Source organism: Hyaena hyaena, unplaced genomic scaffold (genome assembly GCF_003009895.1).
Source record: "Hyaena hyaena isolate Hyena2069 unplaced genomic scaffold, ASM300989v1 scaffold_308, whole genome shotgun sequence".
In the NCBI taxonomy this organism is placed as follows: domain Eukaryota; kingdom Metazoa; phylum Chordata; class Mammalia; order Carnivora; family Hyaenidae; genus Hyaena; species Hyaena hyaena.
Window position 1 is genome coordinate 1,485,312 of NW_024080942.1, and position 12,000 is coordinate 1,497,311.

A 12,000-nucleotide genomic window follows, 5' to 3' on the forward strand; every position below is an offset into this window, starting at 1 on the left:
AGGACACCGGTCCCGGAGCGGAGCCGTGGGGAACCGGGTGGTTCTCGTTAACCTTCAGGCTCCTTTGCGCCTCCCTGCCCCTCGCTCAGGGCACCCCCAGCCCCCAGGCCCTCCCGCGGCCAACGTACGAGCTCCTGGCCATGGTGGGTTTGTACCAAGGTGAACGTGTTTCAGGATGCAGTAAAGTACGCTTGGGGGGAAGCTCTGCTCTGTCCCTCCCACAGCAGGCGCCTCGCGGACCAGTCCAGAGCTCGTGCTGCCCAGAGGGGCCCCGGGCCTGCGCTCTGCGGGGAGAAGGGTGGCCCCTGACCCCACGTGGCCAGGTCCTCCTTGGCCTGCCCGGTCCCCAGCTCCAGGTCCGGGCGGGCAGGACGTCACTCGGGCGCAGGGGGCGCCTGCCACTGCCGGGGCCCCCGCCCGCCCCAGGCCCGGCCCCGCTGGCACCGCCAACCTTCTCCCCTGACTCCTGCCCAGGCGCGCGTCCTGGGCCGCACTCGCCCCCTTCCACTCCCACTGGAGGCCTCACGGGCACGGTGGCCCGGCCCTTGCCAGCCTCCCTGCCTCCCCCGTTGCTGCGCGACCCCGAGGCCCAGCCGGGACCCCGGGCTCCAGCGGCCCCGCCTGTGTCCGCGGGAATGATGCTCACGCGTGGGCCTCCGTTTTCCCCACTTCAGGACCAGCCGGGAAAAGCCTGCCTTGGCCTTGGCCTCCGCCTCAGGTCCACAAGCTCACCCCGAGGAACTGCGTGCCGAGGTCGGGGCGTCCCGGCCCAGGCTCCCCACACCAAGCTGGGCACAGGCCGGTAGCCCCACCCCGCAGGACCCGCGGCCACTCGCCCTCCCTCCCAAGAAAGGGGGCGCAGACTTCAGAGAGAAAGTGCTTTATCAGCGGCCTCGGCTCCGGGGCGCTCAGCCCCGCACGCGGACCCGCCAGGAGTAGGTGCTGAGCACGCGCTGCCGCCGGCGCACCACGCACGTGTACGTGCCCTCGTTGATGGCGTTGGCGATGATGCTCAGGTGCGCCTCGCCCAGGGCCAGGTAGCCAGGGTAGGAGAACTCCAGGGGCTCCTGGTCCTTGTACCAGCTGCGGGGAGGGTGGGAAGGCTGGGCAGGGTCCCGAGCACCCGCCACCCGCCCTCGGGGGCTCACGGGGACACAGGGCCACTCACTACACTTTGCCTTTCTTGTGGAGGATCTTCTGGCCGCAGCGGAAGGTCACGTTCCGGCCCTCGGGCACCAGCCTGGTCTTGGTCCTGGGTGGCGGTGCAGTGGCGGCCACCGTGGGGAAGGGAAACTCTGCTCCAGAGTCGGGGAAGGAGGAGCACGTCAGCGCCCCGTGCCCGGCCACGCCCAGGCCGGGACTGGGGATCCCGACTCACCGTAGCAGAAGTCACAGCTGCTGGGACAGAGCCTCTTCATAAGTCTCCGGCGGGTGTCACAGAACCCCCTCCGTGCCCACGACGTGCACACGAACAGCCGGTCCAGGCAGCCTGCCAGAGGGCAACCCGTCCTCAGGGCCTGCCCGGCACGCCACCCACCGGCCCACCCACCCACGGCGCTCACCGTAGAGTCGGTGCAGCCCCCACAGCTCATCCTGCGACAGCGTCTTCCAGCCGCGCAGCGTGGCGTTGAGGTGCATGAGAGCCCGGCCGTGCTGCGAGTGCATCAGGCCCAGCGCGTGGCCGATCTCGTGGGCCGCCACGTGCACCAGGTCGGTGAGCCAAACGCCTGCAGGTCCCGCGGGTCAGGCCCTCGGACCCTGGCCCAGCCCTACCCCTCTCTGCCCGCCAGCCTTGCTTGCCGTGGCCACATCTGCTGCGGTGCGGCCACGGAGCCTCCCTCTCAGCACAGCCATGGGAAGATAAGAATGTTCCAGGCCAGCAGAGGCGGTGAGCTCGGCCCCCAGGAATGTAGCTCCTCGGCTCTGTCTCCGGCGGCAGGGGGGAGGGGGGCAGAGGGGTTTCAGGGCTCCTGGAACCCAGGCCTATGTCCTCCTCCCAGCCTCCCCCTTCCTGCCTACTTAACCCCAAATCGTACCACCCCCCCCAAAGCCCTCCTGCCGTGCCCACCACCGTGGTGCAGAGGGCTCCACGGGAGGCCAGGCCATCACCTTTCTTCCAGCTGTAGCGCGTGGGGCCCAGGACCCAGTATTCGCTGTCATCGAAGTGGATGCCACCGTGCGGGGGGAAGAAGGCGTGGGCCAGCTCCCCTGTAGGGCCGTCAAAGCAGTGGTGCAGCGCGGAGACCAGGCAGTCCGTGTGGTTGACCGGGTAGAAGCCTGGGAGAGCACAGGGGCTGAGAGGGGGCCGCGGGGCCGGGCGGGGGCGGGGGCACGGCGCCCACCTATGCGGAGGTCGCTGGGCTGCTCGGGGGCCACCTCTCGGAAGCTGAAGGGGGACACGTCGCTCCACATGCGGAAGGCGGTGGCCAGGGCCCGCCGGGTCTCACTGGGGCTCAGCAGGTTCCGTGGGAAGGAGAGGATCCTGGGGTGGGGGTTCAGGTCAGGGTGGCGGCCAGGCTGCGGCACGCTCCCCTCAACATCCTGGCCCACGGTCACACCTGTAGGTGAGGTTGAAGTGGTCCCAGCGCAGCCTGGCGGGGGTCAGCGTGTAGCGGCGTCTGCGGGGCGCCTGGAGGGGCAGAGGACCCGGTCCCGGGGTGGCGAGGACACCCGCGGGGTTGGGTGCGGCGAGATCTCCCTTCAAGGAAAGCAAGTGCTCGTGGGGAAGCAGAAGGGACCGGACCGTGTCTGAAAACACTCAGAAAAAAGACTATAGGAAACGGGGCGGGGTCCGTGGTTAAGGGAGCGCTGAAGTTCCCTCCTTTGGTCTCTGCGTTTTTGGGTTTGCGATCCTGGCCAGTGTTATTTTTACAGCCAGAATGAAAAAGGTTTCTAACCACAGGCCAGGTCGGAGTGGGCGGGGCTGGAGGCCTGATGCTGCGCCCCCCCTCCCCGCCCCCCCAGCCCCCCCCTCCCCCCGGGACACGCAGGCCCTTGGACCCTCGGGCCACCCACCCTCCTGCCCTGTCCCGCCCGCTCTCACCTGCGCGCCGCTGGCCACCAGCCGGGCCGAGGGGGCCCCCAGCCGAGCCAGCATCATGAGCACGGGCAGCAGGCACAGGGCACCCAGCACGGCTCCCAACCGGCCAGCCTGGGCTCGGCCCCCCGACGCCGCCGAGGACACGCAGGCCCCGAGGCCCATGGCGCCTGCGGACTCGCTGTCGGGGCCTAGGGCCCAGTGGGGCTGCGCGGGGAGGCGCTGAAGCAGCTCGGGTTACAGGGGTGGGTGCAGGGGGAGGCGCGTGCCCCTGAAGGGAACCAACTGGCCGGTCCCGCTGTCAGGACAGCCCGGCCGCCAGCGTGGGGTGCGGACCCAGGGCCTGCGGGTCGGTGGCAGTAGCCTGGGCAGGGCCTGCTGGGCGGGGTTACTTGGGGAGGGGGGGCGAGGAGGGCCCGGCAGCAAGAGAAGGGATGGAAGTTCAGGCTTAAGGAGGGGTAGTCCGTTGGGGTCCTGAGACCAGCCTTCCCCCTGGATGGAATCCCTTCAGCCCCCTCGCCCCCGAATGAGACCCGGGAACAAGCCTCTATGGCAGCCAGCTTGGGACGAGTCCCCTGCCCCAGGGGCGCGGCTGCCTGACAGGGTCCCGAGAGAGGGGAGGGGACTAGGGGAGTGAGTACGGGTTCTGGGGGAGTGGGGGGCGGGGCAAGGGGCAGGGGAGGGGGCGGAGGACCAGGCTGTCAGAGCAGGAGGGAAGGGACCCCGTAGGGGGTTGGGGGGAAGCCCGTGAGGTGCAGGGGTTGTGGGAGCCCCGACCCATGGCCAGGGCCGAGGTCTGAAAAGGGCCCGGGTGGGCGGGCAGGGAGGTAGCATCCCTGAGGCCCCAGGCCCGGACAGGACCACCTGCAGGTACAGCCGGGCAGCTCCTCCGGGCGGGGGCCTGGGGTCCAGGGGGCCTGAGAGGACACGGCCGACGGGGACGGGGACGGGGAGCGACGGGAGAGGCCGAAGGCCAGACCCGGTCGGGGGTCCTGACCCTCCTTGTTCTCCGTCCGGGCCTGGCGCCCAGTGACAGCAGCAGCCAGGGCGGCGGGGTCAGTGCCAAAGCGCTGGCAGGGCCGGGGGCGGGGAGGGGGGGGGGGCATCCCTGGTGTTTCTTGGAAAGCGCCGGCCGCTGTGCACGGCTTTCAGCTCTTCTCGTTCAGTTTCTGCCCCAACAGACCCTCCCCCAGGGCCACGTACCCCCCCTTCGACTTTCAATGGTCCTGGGACACCGAGTGGTGCCCCCGGCCCCAAAGACACCCCTTCCCCAACTGTTTATCAGGGACCCCACGGGCCCCCGAGAGAACGGGGTCAGAGGCGACTACACAGTCCGCCCAGGAAAAGATTAAGGGGCGGGGAAGACGACGAGAAAGAGCCCCCAGCTGAACGGGCATGGGGTTCTGGCCGACCCACGGCTTCTAGATTCCCGGACTCCATCCTTCCGCGGACCCCCAGGCCAGGGTGGTCGGGGGCGGGATCCGGGCAGGCGTCTGCGGGTGTGAGCGCCGGAAAGAGCCGGACGCGCGGGGCACAGACCAAAGCGCAGAGCCCAGAGCTGGGGCAGCGGCGGAAGAGGGGCCAGGGCTGGCCGGGCGCGGGGCAGCGGGGCGGCGCGGCGGGACGCGGGGGCGCCCAGCCCGGCCCCCGCCCCAGGCAGGCACCAGGCGGAAAAGTCCGAGAATCTTTTTATAAAACACGGGGGTGGGGGCTTGCGGAGGCGACGGCGGGACGTGGCTCGGGAACGTGGCGGGGCGCGGCCGGGACGCGGGGCGNGAATCTTTTTATAAAACACGGGGGTGGGGGCTTGCGGAGGCGACGGCGGGACGTGGCTCGGGAACGTGGCGGGGCGCGGCCGGGACGCGGGGCGGGGGCGGGGGGGGCGCGGGCTACACGAAGATCTGGATGCGGTCGCGGATGGGCTGGCGGCAGATGGGGCAGGCGCTGAGCGCCGCTCCGCAGGGCGCGCACGCGCCGTGGCCGCACTGGAACACGAGGCGGATGTGGCTGTCGATGCAGATGGGGCAGGTGATGCGCTCCTCCATCTGCCGGTAGCGGCTCTGCAGCTCCTCCACCAGCTGCCGCGGCGGGCCGGGCGCGGGCGCCGCGCCGGCCACCTCGGTGCCGTCTGCGGGGCGGGAACGGGGTCAGGGGGGCCGGGGCGGGGCGGGGCAGGGCGGGGGGCGGGGCTCCCCACCCACCTGGGCGCAGTTTCTTGCTGATGACCACCTGGCACCTGATGCACTTCTTCATTCTGCGCGCGCACTCTGCGGGGGGAGCGCGCGGTCGGTCGGGCGGGCGGGCGCGGCCCCGGCCCCCCGGCGCCCCCCGCACTCACCCTCGCACACCGTGCGATGCTGGCACGGCGAGAACAGCACCAGCAGCGCCAGCTCCGAGCACACCAGGCACTCGGCGGCCTCGGGCCCCGACGGCGCGGCCACGTGCAGGTTCGTCACGGTGTTGGGGGTGCCGAGCCCCGGCCTCGGGCCCGGGGCCACGCCCCCGCCGCCGCCCGCGTGCCGCTCCCTGCGGTAGGAGGAGGGGGCTTGAAAGGGCCCGGGGGGGGGGGAAGAGGGGGGCGCCGGGACCGGGACCCGCCCCGCCGGGCTCACCGGAAGCGCTGCGCGCAGCCCTGCAGGGCCTGGAGCACGCGGCCCTCGGCGGCCATGTCCAGGGGGCTCCGGCCGCGGTGGTTGGCGTAGCTCACGTCGGCGCCCTCCAGCGCCAGGAAGCACGCGACGGCCGCGCCCACCGTCAGGTCCCCGCTGCCCGGGAGGCCGGAGGCCTGCAGCTGCGCGGCAGACAGAGGCCAGTGAGGGCGGGCGCAGGGGCCGCGGCGCAGGGGCGTGAGCTCCCCTCGCCGTCTGAGGCCTTTGCAGCGTCAGAACGGGAGATGGGCCGACGGGAAAAGCAGGGAATTCCTGGGGGGGGGCGCGAGTTCTGAGACAGTCCCCCCCCCCCCGCAGGCTGGTCAACAGTGCATTTCCTCAGGAAGCTGGGCCCGGACTGGCGTTGCGACGACGCCCCCGGCCACAGTCCCCGGCTGCCCCGCCCCCAGGCCTGGCTCCCCGGGGGCCGGCACTCGGCACTCGGGGGAGGCGAACAGTGCCTGCCGCCCACCTCCTCAGCACCCAGACCCACACTTCCTCACCCTGGACAGCAGCTGCAAGGGCCCCGGGTCCCCCCCGGCCCCATCGGCAGCCAGGGGCAGCAGCTGGTGACGCTGCAGTGCCACGTGCAAGGCCGTGTCCCCCTCCTCATCCTCGGCATTGACGCTGCAGCCAGCGTCCACCAGCAGCGGCACCAGCCCCACGTGGGCCTGCTGCACGGCCAGGTGCAGCGCTGACTGCAGTTGCCGGTTGCGGACATTCACGTCACAGCGGCCCTGGGAAGAGGGAGAGGGGGTGGGCACAGGCTCTGCCCAGGGACCCCAAGCCGGCCCGGCCTGCTCCAGCCCCCCGGCCGTGTCCACACCTCTCGGATGAGAATCTGGATCACCTCCCGGTGGTTGTTGAGGGCGGCCAGGTGCAAGGCGGTGAAGCCATCCTCCTTCTTGGCATCCACCAGCTGTCGGGCCCGAGCTAGAATCCTCCTGACAGCCCTGCGAGCGGGAGACACGTCTGGGTCAGGCGTGTCCCCAGGGTGGCCCAGCAGCATGGGAGCCTGGCCACCGGCCGTGCCCATCCCAGACTCACAGTGTGTGGCCCTTGAGGGCCGCGTGGTGCAGCAGGGTGAAGCCCTGGCTGTTGGTGGCAGTGACGTCGATGCCCGGCACCTCTGTGAGGACCTCCACGATGCCGCTGGCACCAGCACCCGCCGAGATGGCGCAGTGCAGGGGCGTGTCAGCGTGGGCATCCTGCCGGTGGGGGAGCCGGCGGTTACTCGGCAGGAAGGCAAATGCCACTGCATCCTTGACCCCGGGGGTAGGGCCAGGGGACCTTGCACTCACAGGCAGGTTGACATCACAGCCACGCTCACACAGGACCCTCACCACCTCCAGGAAGCCCCTCCGGACAGCCACATGCAGCGCTGCGCTCCGGGTGCTGTTAAGGGCATTGGCCCCGCACCCGGAGCTCAGGAGCACCCGGGCGGCCTCAGGCTGGTTCCTGGCGGAAGAGGAAGCGGGAGGCGCGCTGTGCCCACCGGCTGCACCTGCGGGCCCAGCCCCCACCACGTCCCTGCCGGGACCTCACCCCAGGGCCGCATAGTGCAGCGCCGTGTTGCCCTCCTCGTCCGGCAGGTCGGCGCCCGCCCGGGCCTGCAGCAGCCGCCGCACCAGCCCCACCTGGCCCAGGTAGGCGGCCACCTGCAGGGCGGTCCTGCCCTCGTTCTTGGTGTCCACCTGCCAGGAGAGCCAGCAGGTCAGGCCCCAGCCCTCCGTCCCTCTCCCTGGCGCCGGCGGCGGGGGGGTGGGGCGGCGGGGGTCTCGGGAGCTCGCCTGCTCTGGGTGCCTCCTCAGCAGGTCCAGAGCCCTGGCCACACTGCCCAGGGCCACCTCTACCACCAGTCTCCCTGGATGCTCCAGGTCGCTCTTTTGGGCTCGAAGCTTGTCCAGGGCGACACTCAGGGAGCCTGCGTGGGGCAGGGCTCCAGGTAAGTGTTGGCTCAGGGGCAGCCCTGCCTCCCACCGGCCACACAGGCTGGGGGCCCGCACTTTTGTTCTCCCTGGCACGCTCGGCCACGTCCAGGTTGGCATCCTCCTCGGGGCGGAAGGCCACCAGGCAGGAGGGGCTGAAGGTCCACAGCTGACCGCCGACGGCCACACGCAGGTTGCCGTCTCTGAAAACTTTCACCACCTTCCCAGTGCGGCCCAGGGCCTGCATGGGGAGACGGCAGGGTCACAGGCGGGTCTTCCGCGGGGGAGGGAGGCGGGGGTGGGTGGAGGCACTCACTGGGGCCATGTCATCTGTCCACTCGCCATGCCCAGCTTGCAGCCGCTTCACCGTGTCAAGGTCATCGATGACCCGCACCACATCGCCCACCCAGAAGGCGTTGTGCTGAGTGACAGAGAGGGCACATGAGGGGCACCCCCCAGGCGAGTGTGGCTGCCCGGGGCCTTGGAGCCGGGAAGCACCTCCATTGAACTCCACAGGACAAGCGGGCCTCAACTTGACCCCAGCCCCTGCCTGAGAGCTGAATGAGGCCACAGTGACCAGGGCAGCCCTGGTGGCCAGCCCCAGAGCCGTGGGGGTGACAGCCAGAGAAGGACCCAGGCAGTGGCGTCCAGACCAGACCAAAGCCAAGCCGGGTGAAGGCCGAGGCGGGCCTGACCCCATGCACCGATGGAGAAGCGGGCAGCACGGCCGAGGCCGGTCTAGACCGGCACGAGAATGGGGGTGGGGTCCTGGGATAACCCAAGGCCATCAGGCGCCGCTCCTTCCCAGGCCCCAAACCTTTCCTGGCCACGCCCTCCCCGTCCAGGACTTGCTCTACAAACCGTCTATCTGTCCCATGACGCCTCCCAACACCCAACCCCGGGTTCCAGGACCCTGCTGGGGTAGCCGCCCCACCCGCAGAACGCTGCTTCCCAAACAGGGTTCACTGTGCCCACCCCCGTCCACCCCCGTCCCCAGCTAAGTGTCCGTCCTGAAGGGCCTTCCCACTGCTCCCGAGTGCTGCGCCCCCCCGCCCCCGCCACGTGCCACCCACACCCACAGGGAGCACCGTTTAGAAAGTCCCCTCCCACCTATAACGCAGCAGTGGCTTCCGTAGGCACAGGATAAAGCCCCAGCCTCCATCACCCCCAGCGCCTCACCCTCTGTATCCCTTCACACTCGATCCCCTCTCCATGGAACTCAGTCCCTTCCAGACCCTGCAAAGCCCTCCCTCTTCCTTCAGGGTTAGAGAAAGGCATTCCCAGAGCTGAGCAGGTCCCCGGAGGGGGTGCAGAAGCAAACAGATGGGCTCAGCCCAGCCCCCCATGCACCTTGGTGAGAGCCCCAGGGTGGAAGGTCCAGCGGGTCTCATGGCCGAACTGCACACGCACATCCCCACGGTCCGTGATGCGGTGCACCGTGCCCGTCTGTCCGATAAACTGTGGCGGGTCATGGAGGCCATGGCTGGGTGGAGCGGGAGGGCTGGGGGTCCAGAGGACGCGGGGAGGGGAGGGTACAGGGGGCTCAGCAGGTGGGGCGGCTCACCTCCGCCATCCTGGGGTTCCACCCGCCGTGGCCTTCCTGCATCTCCCTCAGGATGTCCGTGTCCAGCAGACACCTAACCTTGTCCCCGTGCTGGAAAGGCTGGCCATCGGCACTCACCCTGCGCTGCAGCTCTGCTGGCTTGCCTGGGGGCGGGCGACAGGCCCCCCTCAGCAGCATCCCCCCCCCCGCACCTTCACAGGTCAGCCCCCACCAGGCACCGCCCCAGGACCCCACTGGGGCAGGGGGGCAGCAGGGCGGGCGGGCGCGGGCCACGGGGTGCCAGCCCCTACCGAGCCGTGGCAGGTGCTCCTTGTAGTAGAAGCCACCGGCCGCCTCGCCCACACACTTGAGGTCCACCTTGCCCTTGTGCCCCACACGGTACACATTGGTGGTGCCATCTGCCCACGTCACACTGGCCACGCTCCGGCCCGTCTCCACGTCCCAGCCACGGATGTCCACCACTCGGCCTGGCTTCCCTTCCCCGCCTGGGGAGACAAGGGTCCCACCGGCAGGCTAAGCCCACGTGGTGAGGCAGAGCCACAGCCAGGGGCAGCCTGGCCCCCCACTCACCGTCCTGCGAGCCCCACTCCCAGTCGGGGCCCCGTACCACCTTCGCCCCCTGGAAGATGCCCCTCAGCGGGATCCTGGGGAGGCCCTGGCGGGGACTCAGCGTGACCCTGCAAGAGAGCAAGCGGGTGCTGGGCCACATGGGAAGCAGGGCAATGGCACACGCCCCTGGCCCACCCCGTCCTTGCCCTGGGATGGCTGGCCCAGCAGGTCCCCGCCTTCTGCTCTGAGCCCCTCTCAGCAGGGCCTCTGTATGCAGTCACTGGGCACCCATCTCCTGCCGGGCTGAGCGCCGTAAGGGGTGTTCCCAGAGCTCTGCACACAGCGGGCAGGGAGAGGGCTCAGCGCGTACAAATGCAGAAATGGCAGAAGGACCCGAGGCGCCCAGGCAGGTGACCCCTGCTCCCACCCTGGCCAGCAGGCAGCCGGCAGCCAGAGCACACGCTGCCCCTCCAGGCACATGGGAAGCGTCAAGGAGCCTGGGTGGTGCCTCTAGGGGGGGCCACCCCAGCCCAGGAGACTCCTAGTTCCACCCCCTCCCCACCGTCACCCCTCCCAAGGTGCAGCACAGGCCCCCAGGGCCTCCCGGGGGATGCTGACCACACAGCCCCACACAGGCCACCTCACGTCCCCACCACAGCTGCACCGGGAAGCCAGCCGTGCCTGGCTCTAGGGCCGGTGCCAGGGCACAGTGGACAGGGCGGCCTTCCACGGAGGTGGGGGGCGTCGTTCCGGTGACCAGGCCTCTGGAGTGACCGCGACCCCGGCCACGCCTGGAGGAAAGGCGCTGCAGGTGCTCTGGACGTCACAGGCCAGGGCCCCGACCCCCGTCGGGCGGGCACCCCGCGGCAGGGCGGCGGGCGGAACTCACGGGCGCGAGTGGGCCGTCTCGTAGCGCTCGAAGGCGTGGGTGAGGTCGTGCTTGCCGTGCATGTAGCACTGCGTGCACAGGTCGTAATCGAAGCAGACGCGGCACTTCCAGCGCATGCCCCGCAGCCCGTGCTTCTTGCAGCAGTCACAGACGATGTTGGGGTGGCGGACGCCTGGGGACGGGGCAGGGTCAGGGGGCGCGGGGCCTCTGCCCCCGTCCCCCGGGCCCGCCCCCGCGCGCACGCGCACACGCACCGATCTGGGCGTTGTCGTACAGCAGCAGGTCGTGCGCACCCTGGTAGCCTGCGCGGTAGTTGGTGCGGGTGCCGTGGTCCCACTGCACGACTACCGTGCGGTCAGGGGTCGAGGGGCTTCCGTGGCGGCCGAGCTCCACCACGGTGCCCACGCCGCCCTCGCCGCCGTCCTGCTGGCCCCACTTCCAGTCCACGCCGCGTACCACACGCATGCCCACTTGCACGCCTGCCTGGGGGTCTGGGTCCATGGTGGGCAGGACTGCTCCGGGACCTGCAGGCAGATGGTACCCTCAGGCCACATCTAGAAGGCCACAGCTGGGGGGGGGGGAGTGCAAATGGCCTGTGGCAGGGAGAAGCATGGTGAGCATGTGCACTTAAGAGACCAAAGGAGGCTCCCGTGGCCAGCAGAAGGGGACACAGGCCACAGAGGCAAATGGCACCTCTCCTGTAGGAGGAGTGGGACACCCCTTTGGAAAGTTCCCTTGAGCCACTATGAGGTGCTGCCCTATGTCGAGCATGGGCAGAAGTAGGGGCAGTCCTGGAGAGAAGACACTGGATCCCCAGGGAACAAGGCCTGGCAAGCAGGGACCCTGAGCAAGTACCGTGGACAGTCTGACTCTACTAGCGGATCCCGTCCTGGGTGGCTGGCACGCAGTGGGCCATCAGCTCATATTTGCTTTAAAATTAATGGATCGGGGGGAGGGGACAGCTGAGTTGGCTGAGCATCTGACTTGGGGTTTCGGCTCAGGTCATGACCTCACGATTCCGGAGATCAAGCTGCATGTCTGGCTCTGTGCTAACAGGGAGAAGCCTGCTTGGGATTCTCTCTCAGCCTCTCTCTCTCAAAATAAATAAGCATTAAAAAAATTAATGGATTCAGACTACAGTAACATGAAAGGTAAAACAATAAAGCTTCCAGAAGAAAACACACTCTTTTGTGCAGCCAGTTTAGAAGTCGGGCTGCAGTGGGGCGCCTGGGTGGCTTAGTCGGTTAAGCGTCCGACTTTCGCTGAGGTCATGATCTCATGGTTCGTGGGTTCGAGCCCCGCATCGGGCTCTGTGCTGACTGCCAGCTCAGAGCCTGGAGCCTATTTCAGTCTGTGACTCCCTCTCTCTCTGGCCCTCCCCTGCT

The 12,000-nt window shown here is 69.4% G+C and overlaps 2 protein-coding genes across 9 annotated transcripts in view; both read right to left on the minus strand.

Annotated features, from left to right (window-relative positions):
- Nucleotides 1-864: 864 nt before the first annotated feature.
- Nucleotides 865-3,328, minus strand: MMP23B (matrix metallopeptidase 23B). The gene is made up of 8 exons (XM_039248369.1): nt 3,044-3,328; nt 2,559-2,698; nt 2,343-2,482; nt 2,110-2,277; nt 1,563-1,727; nt 1,379-1,489; nt 1,169-1,295; nt 865-1,083 (listed from the first exon to the last, which is right to left on the minus strand). The coding sequence occupies exons 1-8, from the start codon at nt 3,200-3,202 to the stop codon at nt 909-911; spliced, it is 1,185 nt and encodes a 394-aa protein (XP_039104300.1). The 5' UTR covers nt 3,203-3,328; the 3' UTR covers nt 865-908.
- A 1,514-nt stretch (nt 3,329-4,842) lies between these two features.
- MIB2 (MIB E3 ubiquitin protein ligase 2) overlaps nt 4,843-12,000 on the minus strand; it is a 12,189-nt gene continuing 5,031 nt past the window's right edge. For 4 of the 8 annotated variants that reach the window (XM_039248319.1, XM_039248320.1, XM_039248318.1 and 1 more), the window contains 18 exons: nt 10,870-11,139; nt 10,616-10,787; nt 9,748-9,854; nt 9,468-9,662; nt 9,178-9,320; nt 8,964-9,071; nt 7,930-8,034; nt 7,692-7,854; nt 7,476-7,609; nt 7,231-7,379; nt 6,987-7,143; nt 6,733-6,893; nt 6,512-6,638; nt 6,189-6,422; nt 5,650-5,828; nt 5,376-5,563; nt 5,239-5,304; nt 4,843-5,165 (listed from right to left, as the gene is read on the minus strand). In XM_039248319.1, coding sequence (XP_039104250.1) covers nt 4,927-5,165; nt 5,239-5,304; nt 5,376-5,563; nt 5,650-5,828; nt 6,189-6,422; nt 6,512-6,638; nt 6,733-6,893; nt 6,987-7,143; nt 7,231-7,379; nt 7,476-7,609; nt 7,692-7,854; nt 7,930-8,034; nt 8,964-9,071; nt 9,178-9,320; nt 9,468-9,662; nt 9,748-9,854; nt 10,616-10,787; nt 10,870-11,116 — 2,874 coding nt within the window. In that variant the 5' untranslated portion in view covers nt 11,117-11,139 and the 3' untranslated portion in view covers nt 4,843-4,926. Of the gene's footprint in view, nt 5,166-5,238; nt 5,305-5,375; nt 5,564-5,649; nt 5,829-6,188; nt 6,423-6,511; nt 6,639-6,732; nt 6,894-6,986; nt 7,144-7,230; nt 7,380-7,475; nt 7,610-7,691; nt 7,855-7,929; nt 8,035-8,963; nt 9,072-9,177; nt 9,321-9,467; nt 9,663-9,747; nt 9,855-10,615; nt 10,788-10,869; nt 11,140-11,470; nt 11,567-11,799; nt 11,822-12,000 lie in introns of those variants that run through there. The other 4 variants (XM_039248322.1, XM_039248321.1, XM_039248316.1 and 1 more) reach the window with 4 other exon arrangements.

Excerpts from the sequence above, each read along its gene's own strand:
- MMP23B (XM_039248369.1), bottom strand. The coding sequence starts at position 3,202 with ATGGGCCTCGGGGCCTGCGTGTCCTCGGCGGCGTCGGGGGGCCGAGCC. Across the intron at positions 2,278-2,342 it reads GCCCAGCGACCTCCGCATAG|GCTTCTACCCGGTCAACCAC; the intron begins GTGGGCGCCGTG and ends GTGCTCTCCCAG. Across the intron at positions 1,296-1,378 it reads CAGCTGTGACTTCTGCTACG|AGTTTCCCTTCCCCACGGTG; the intron begins GTGAGTCGGGAT and ends ACTCTGGAGCAG.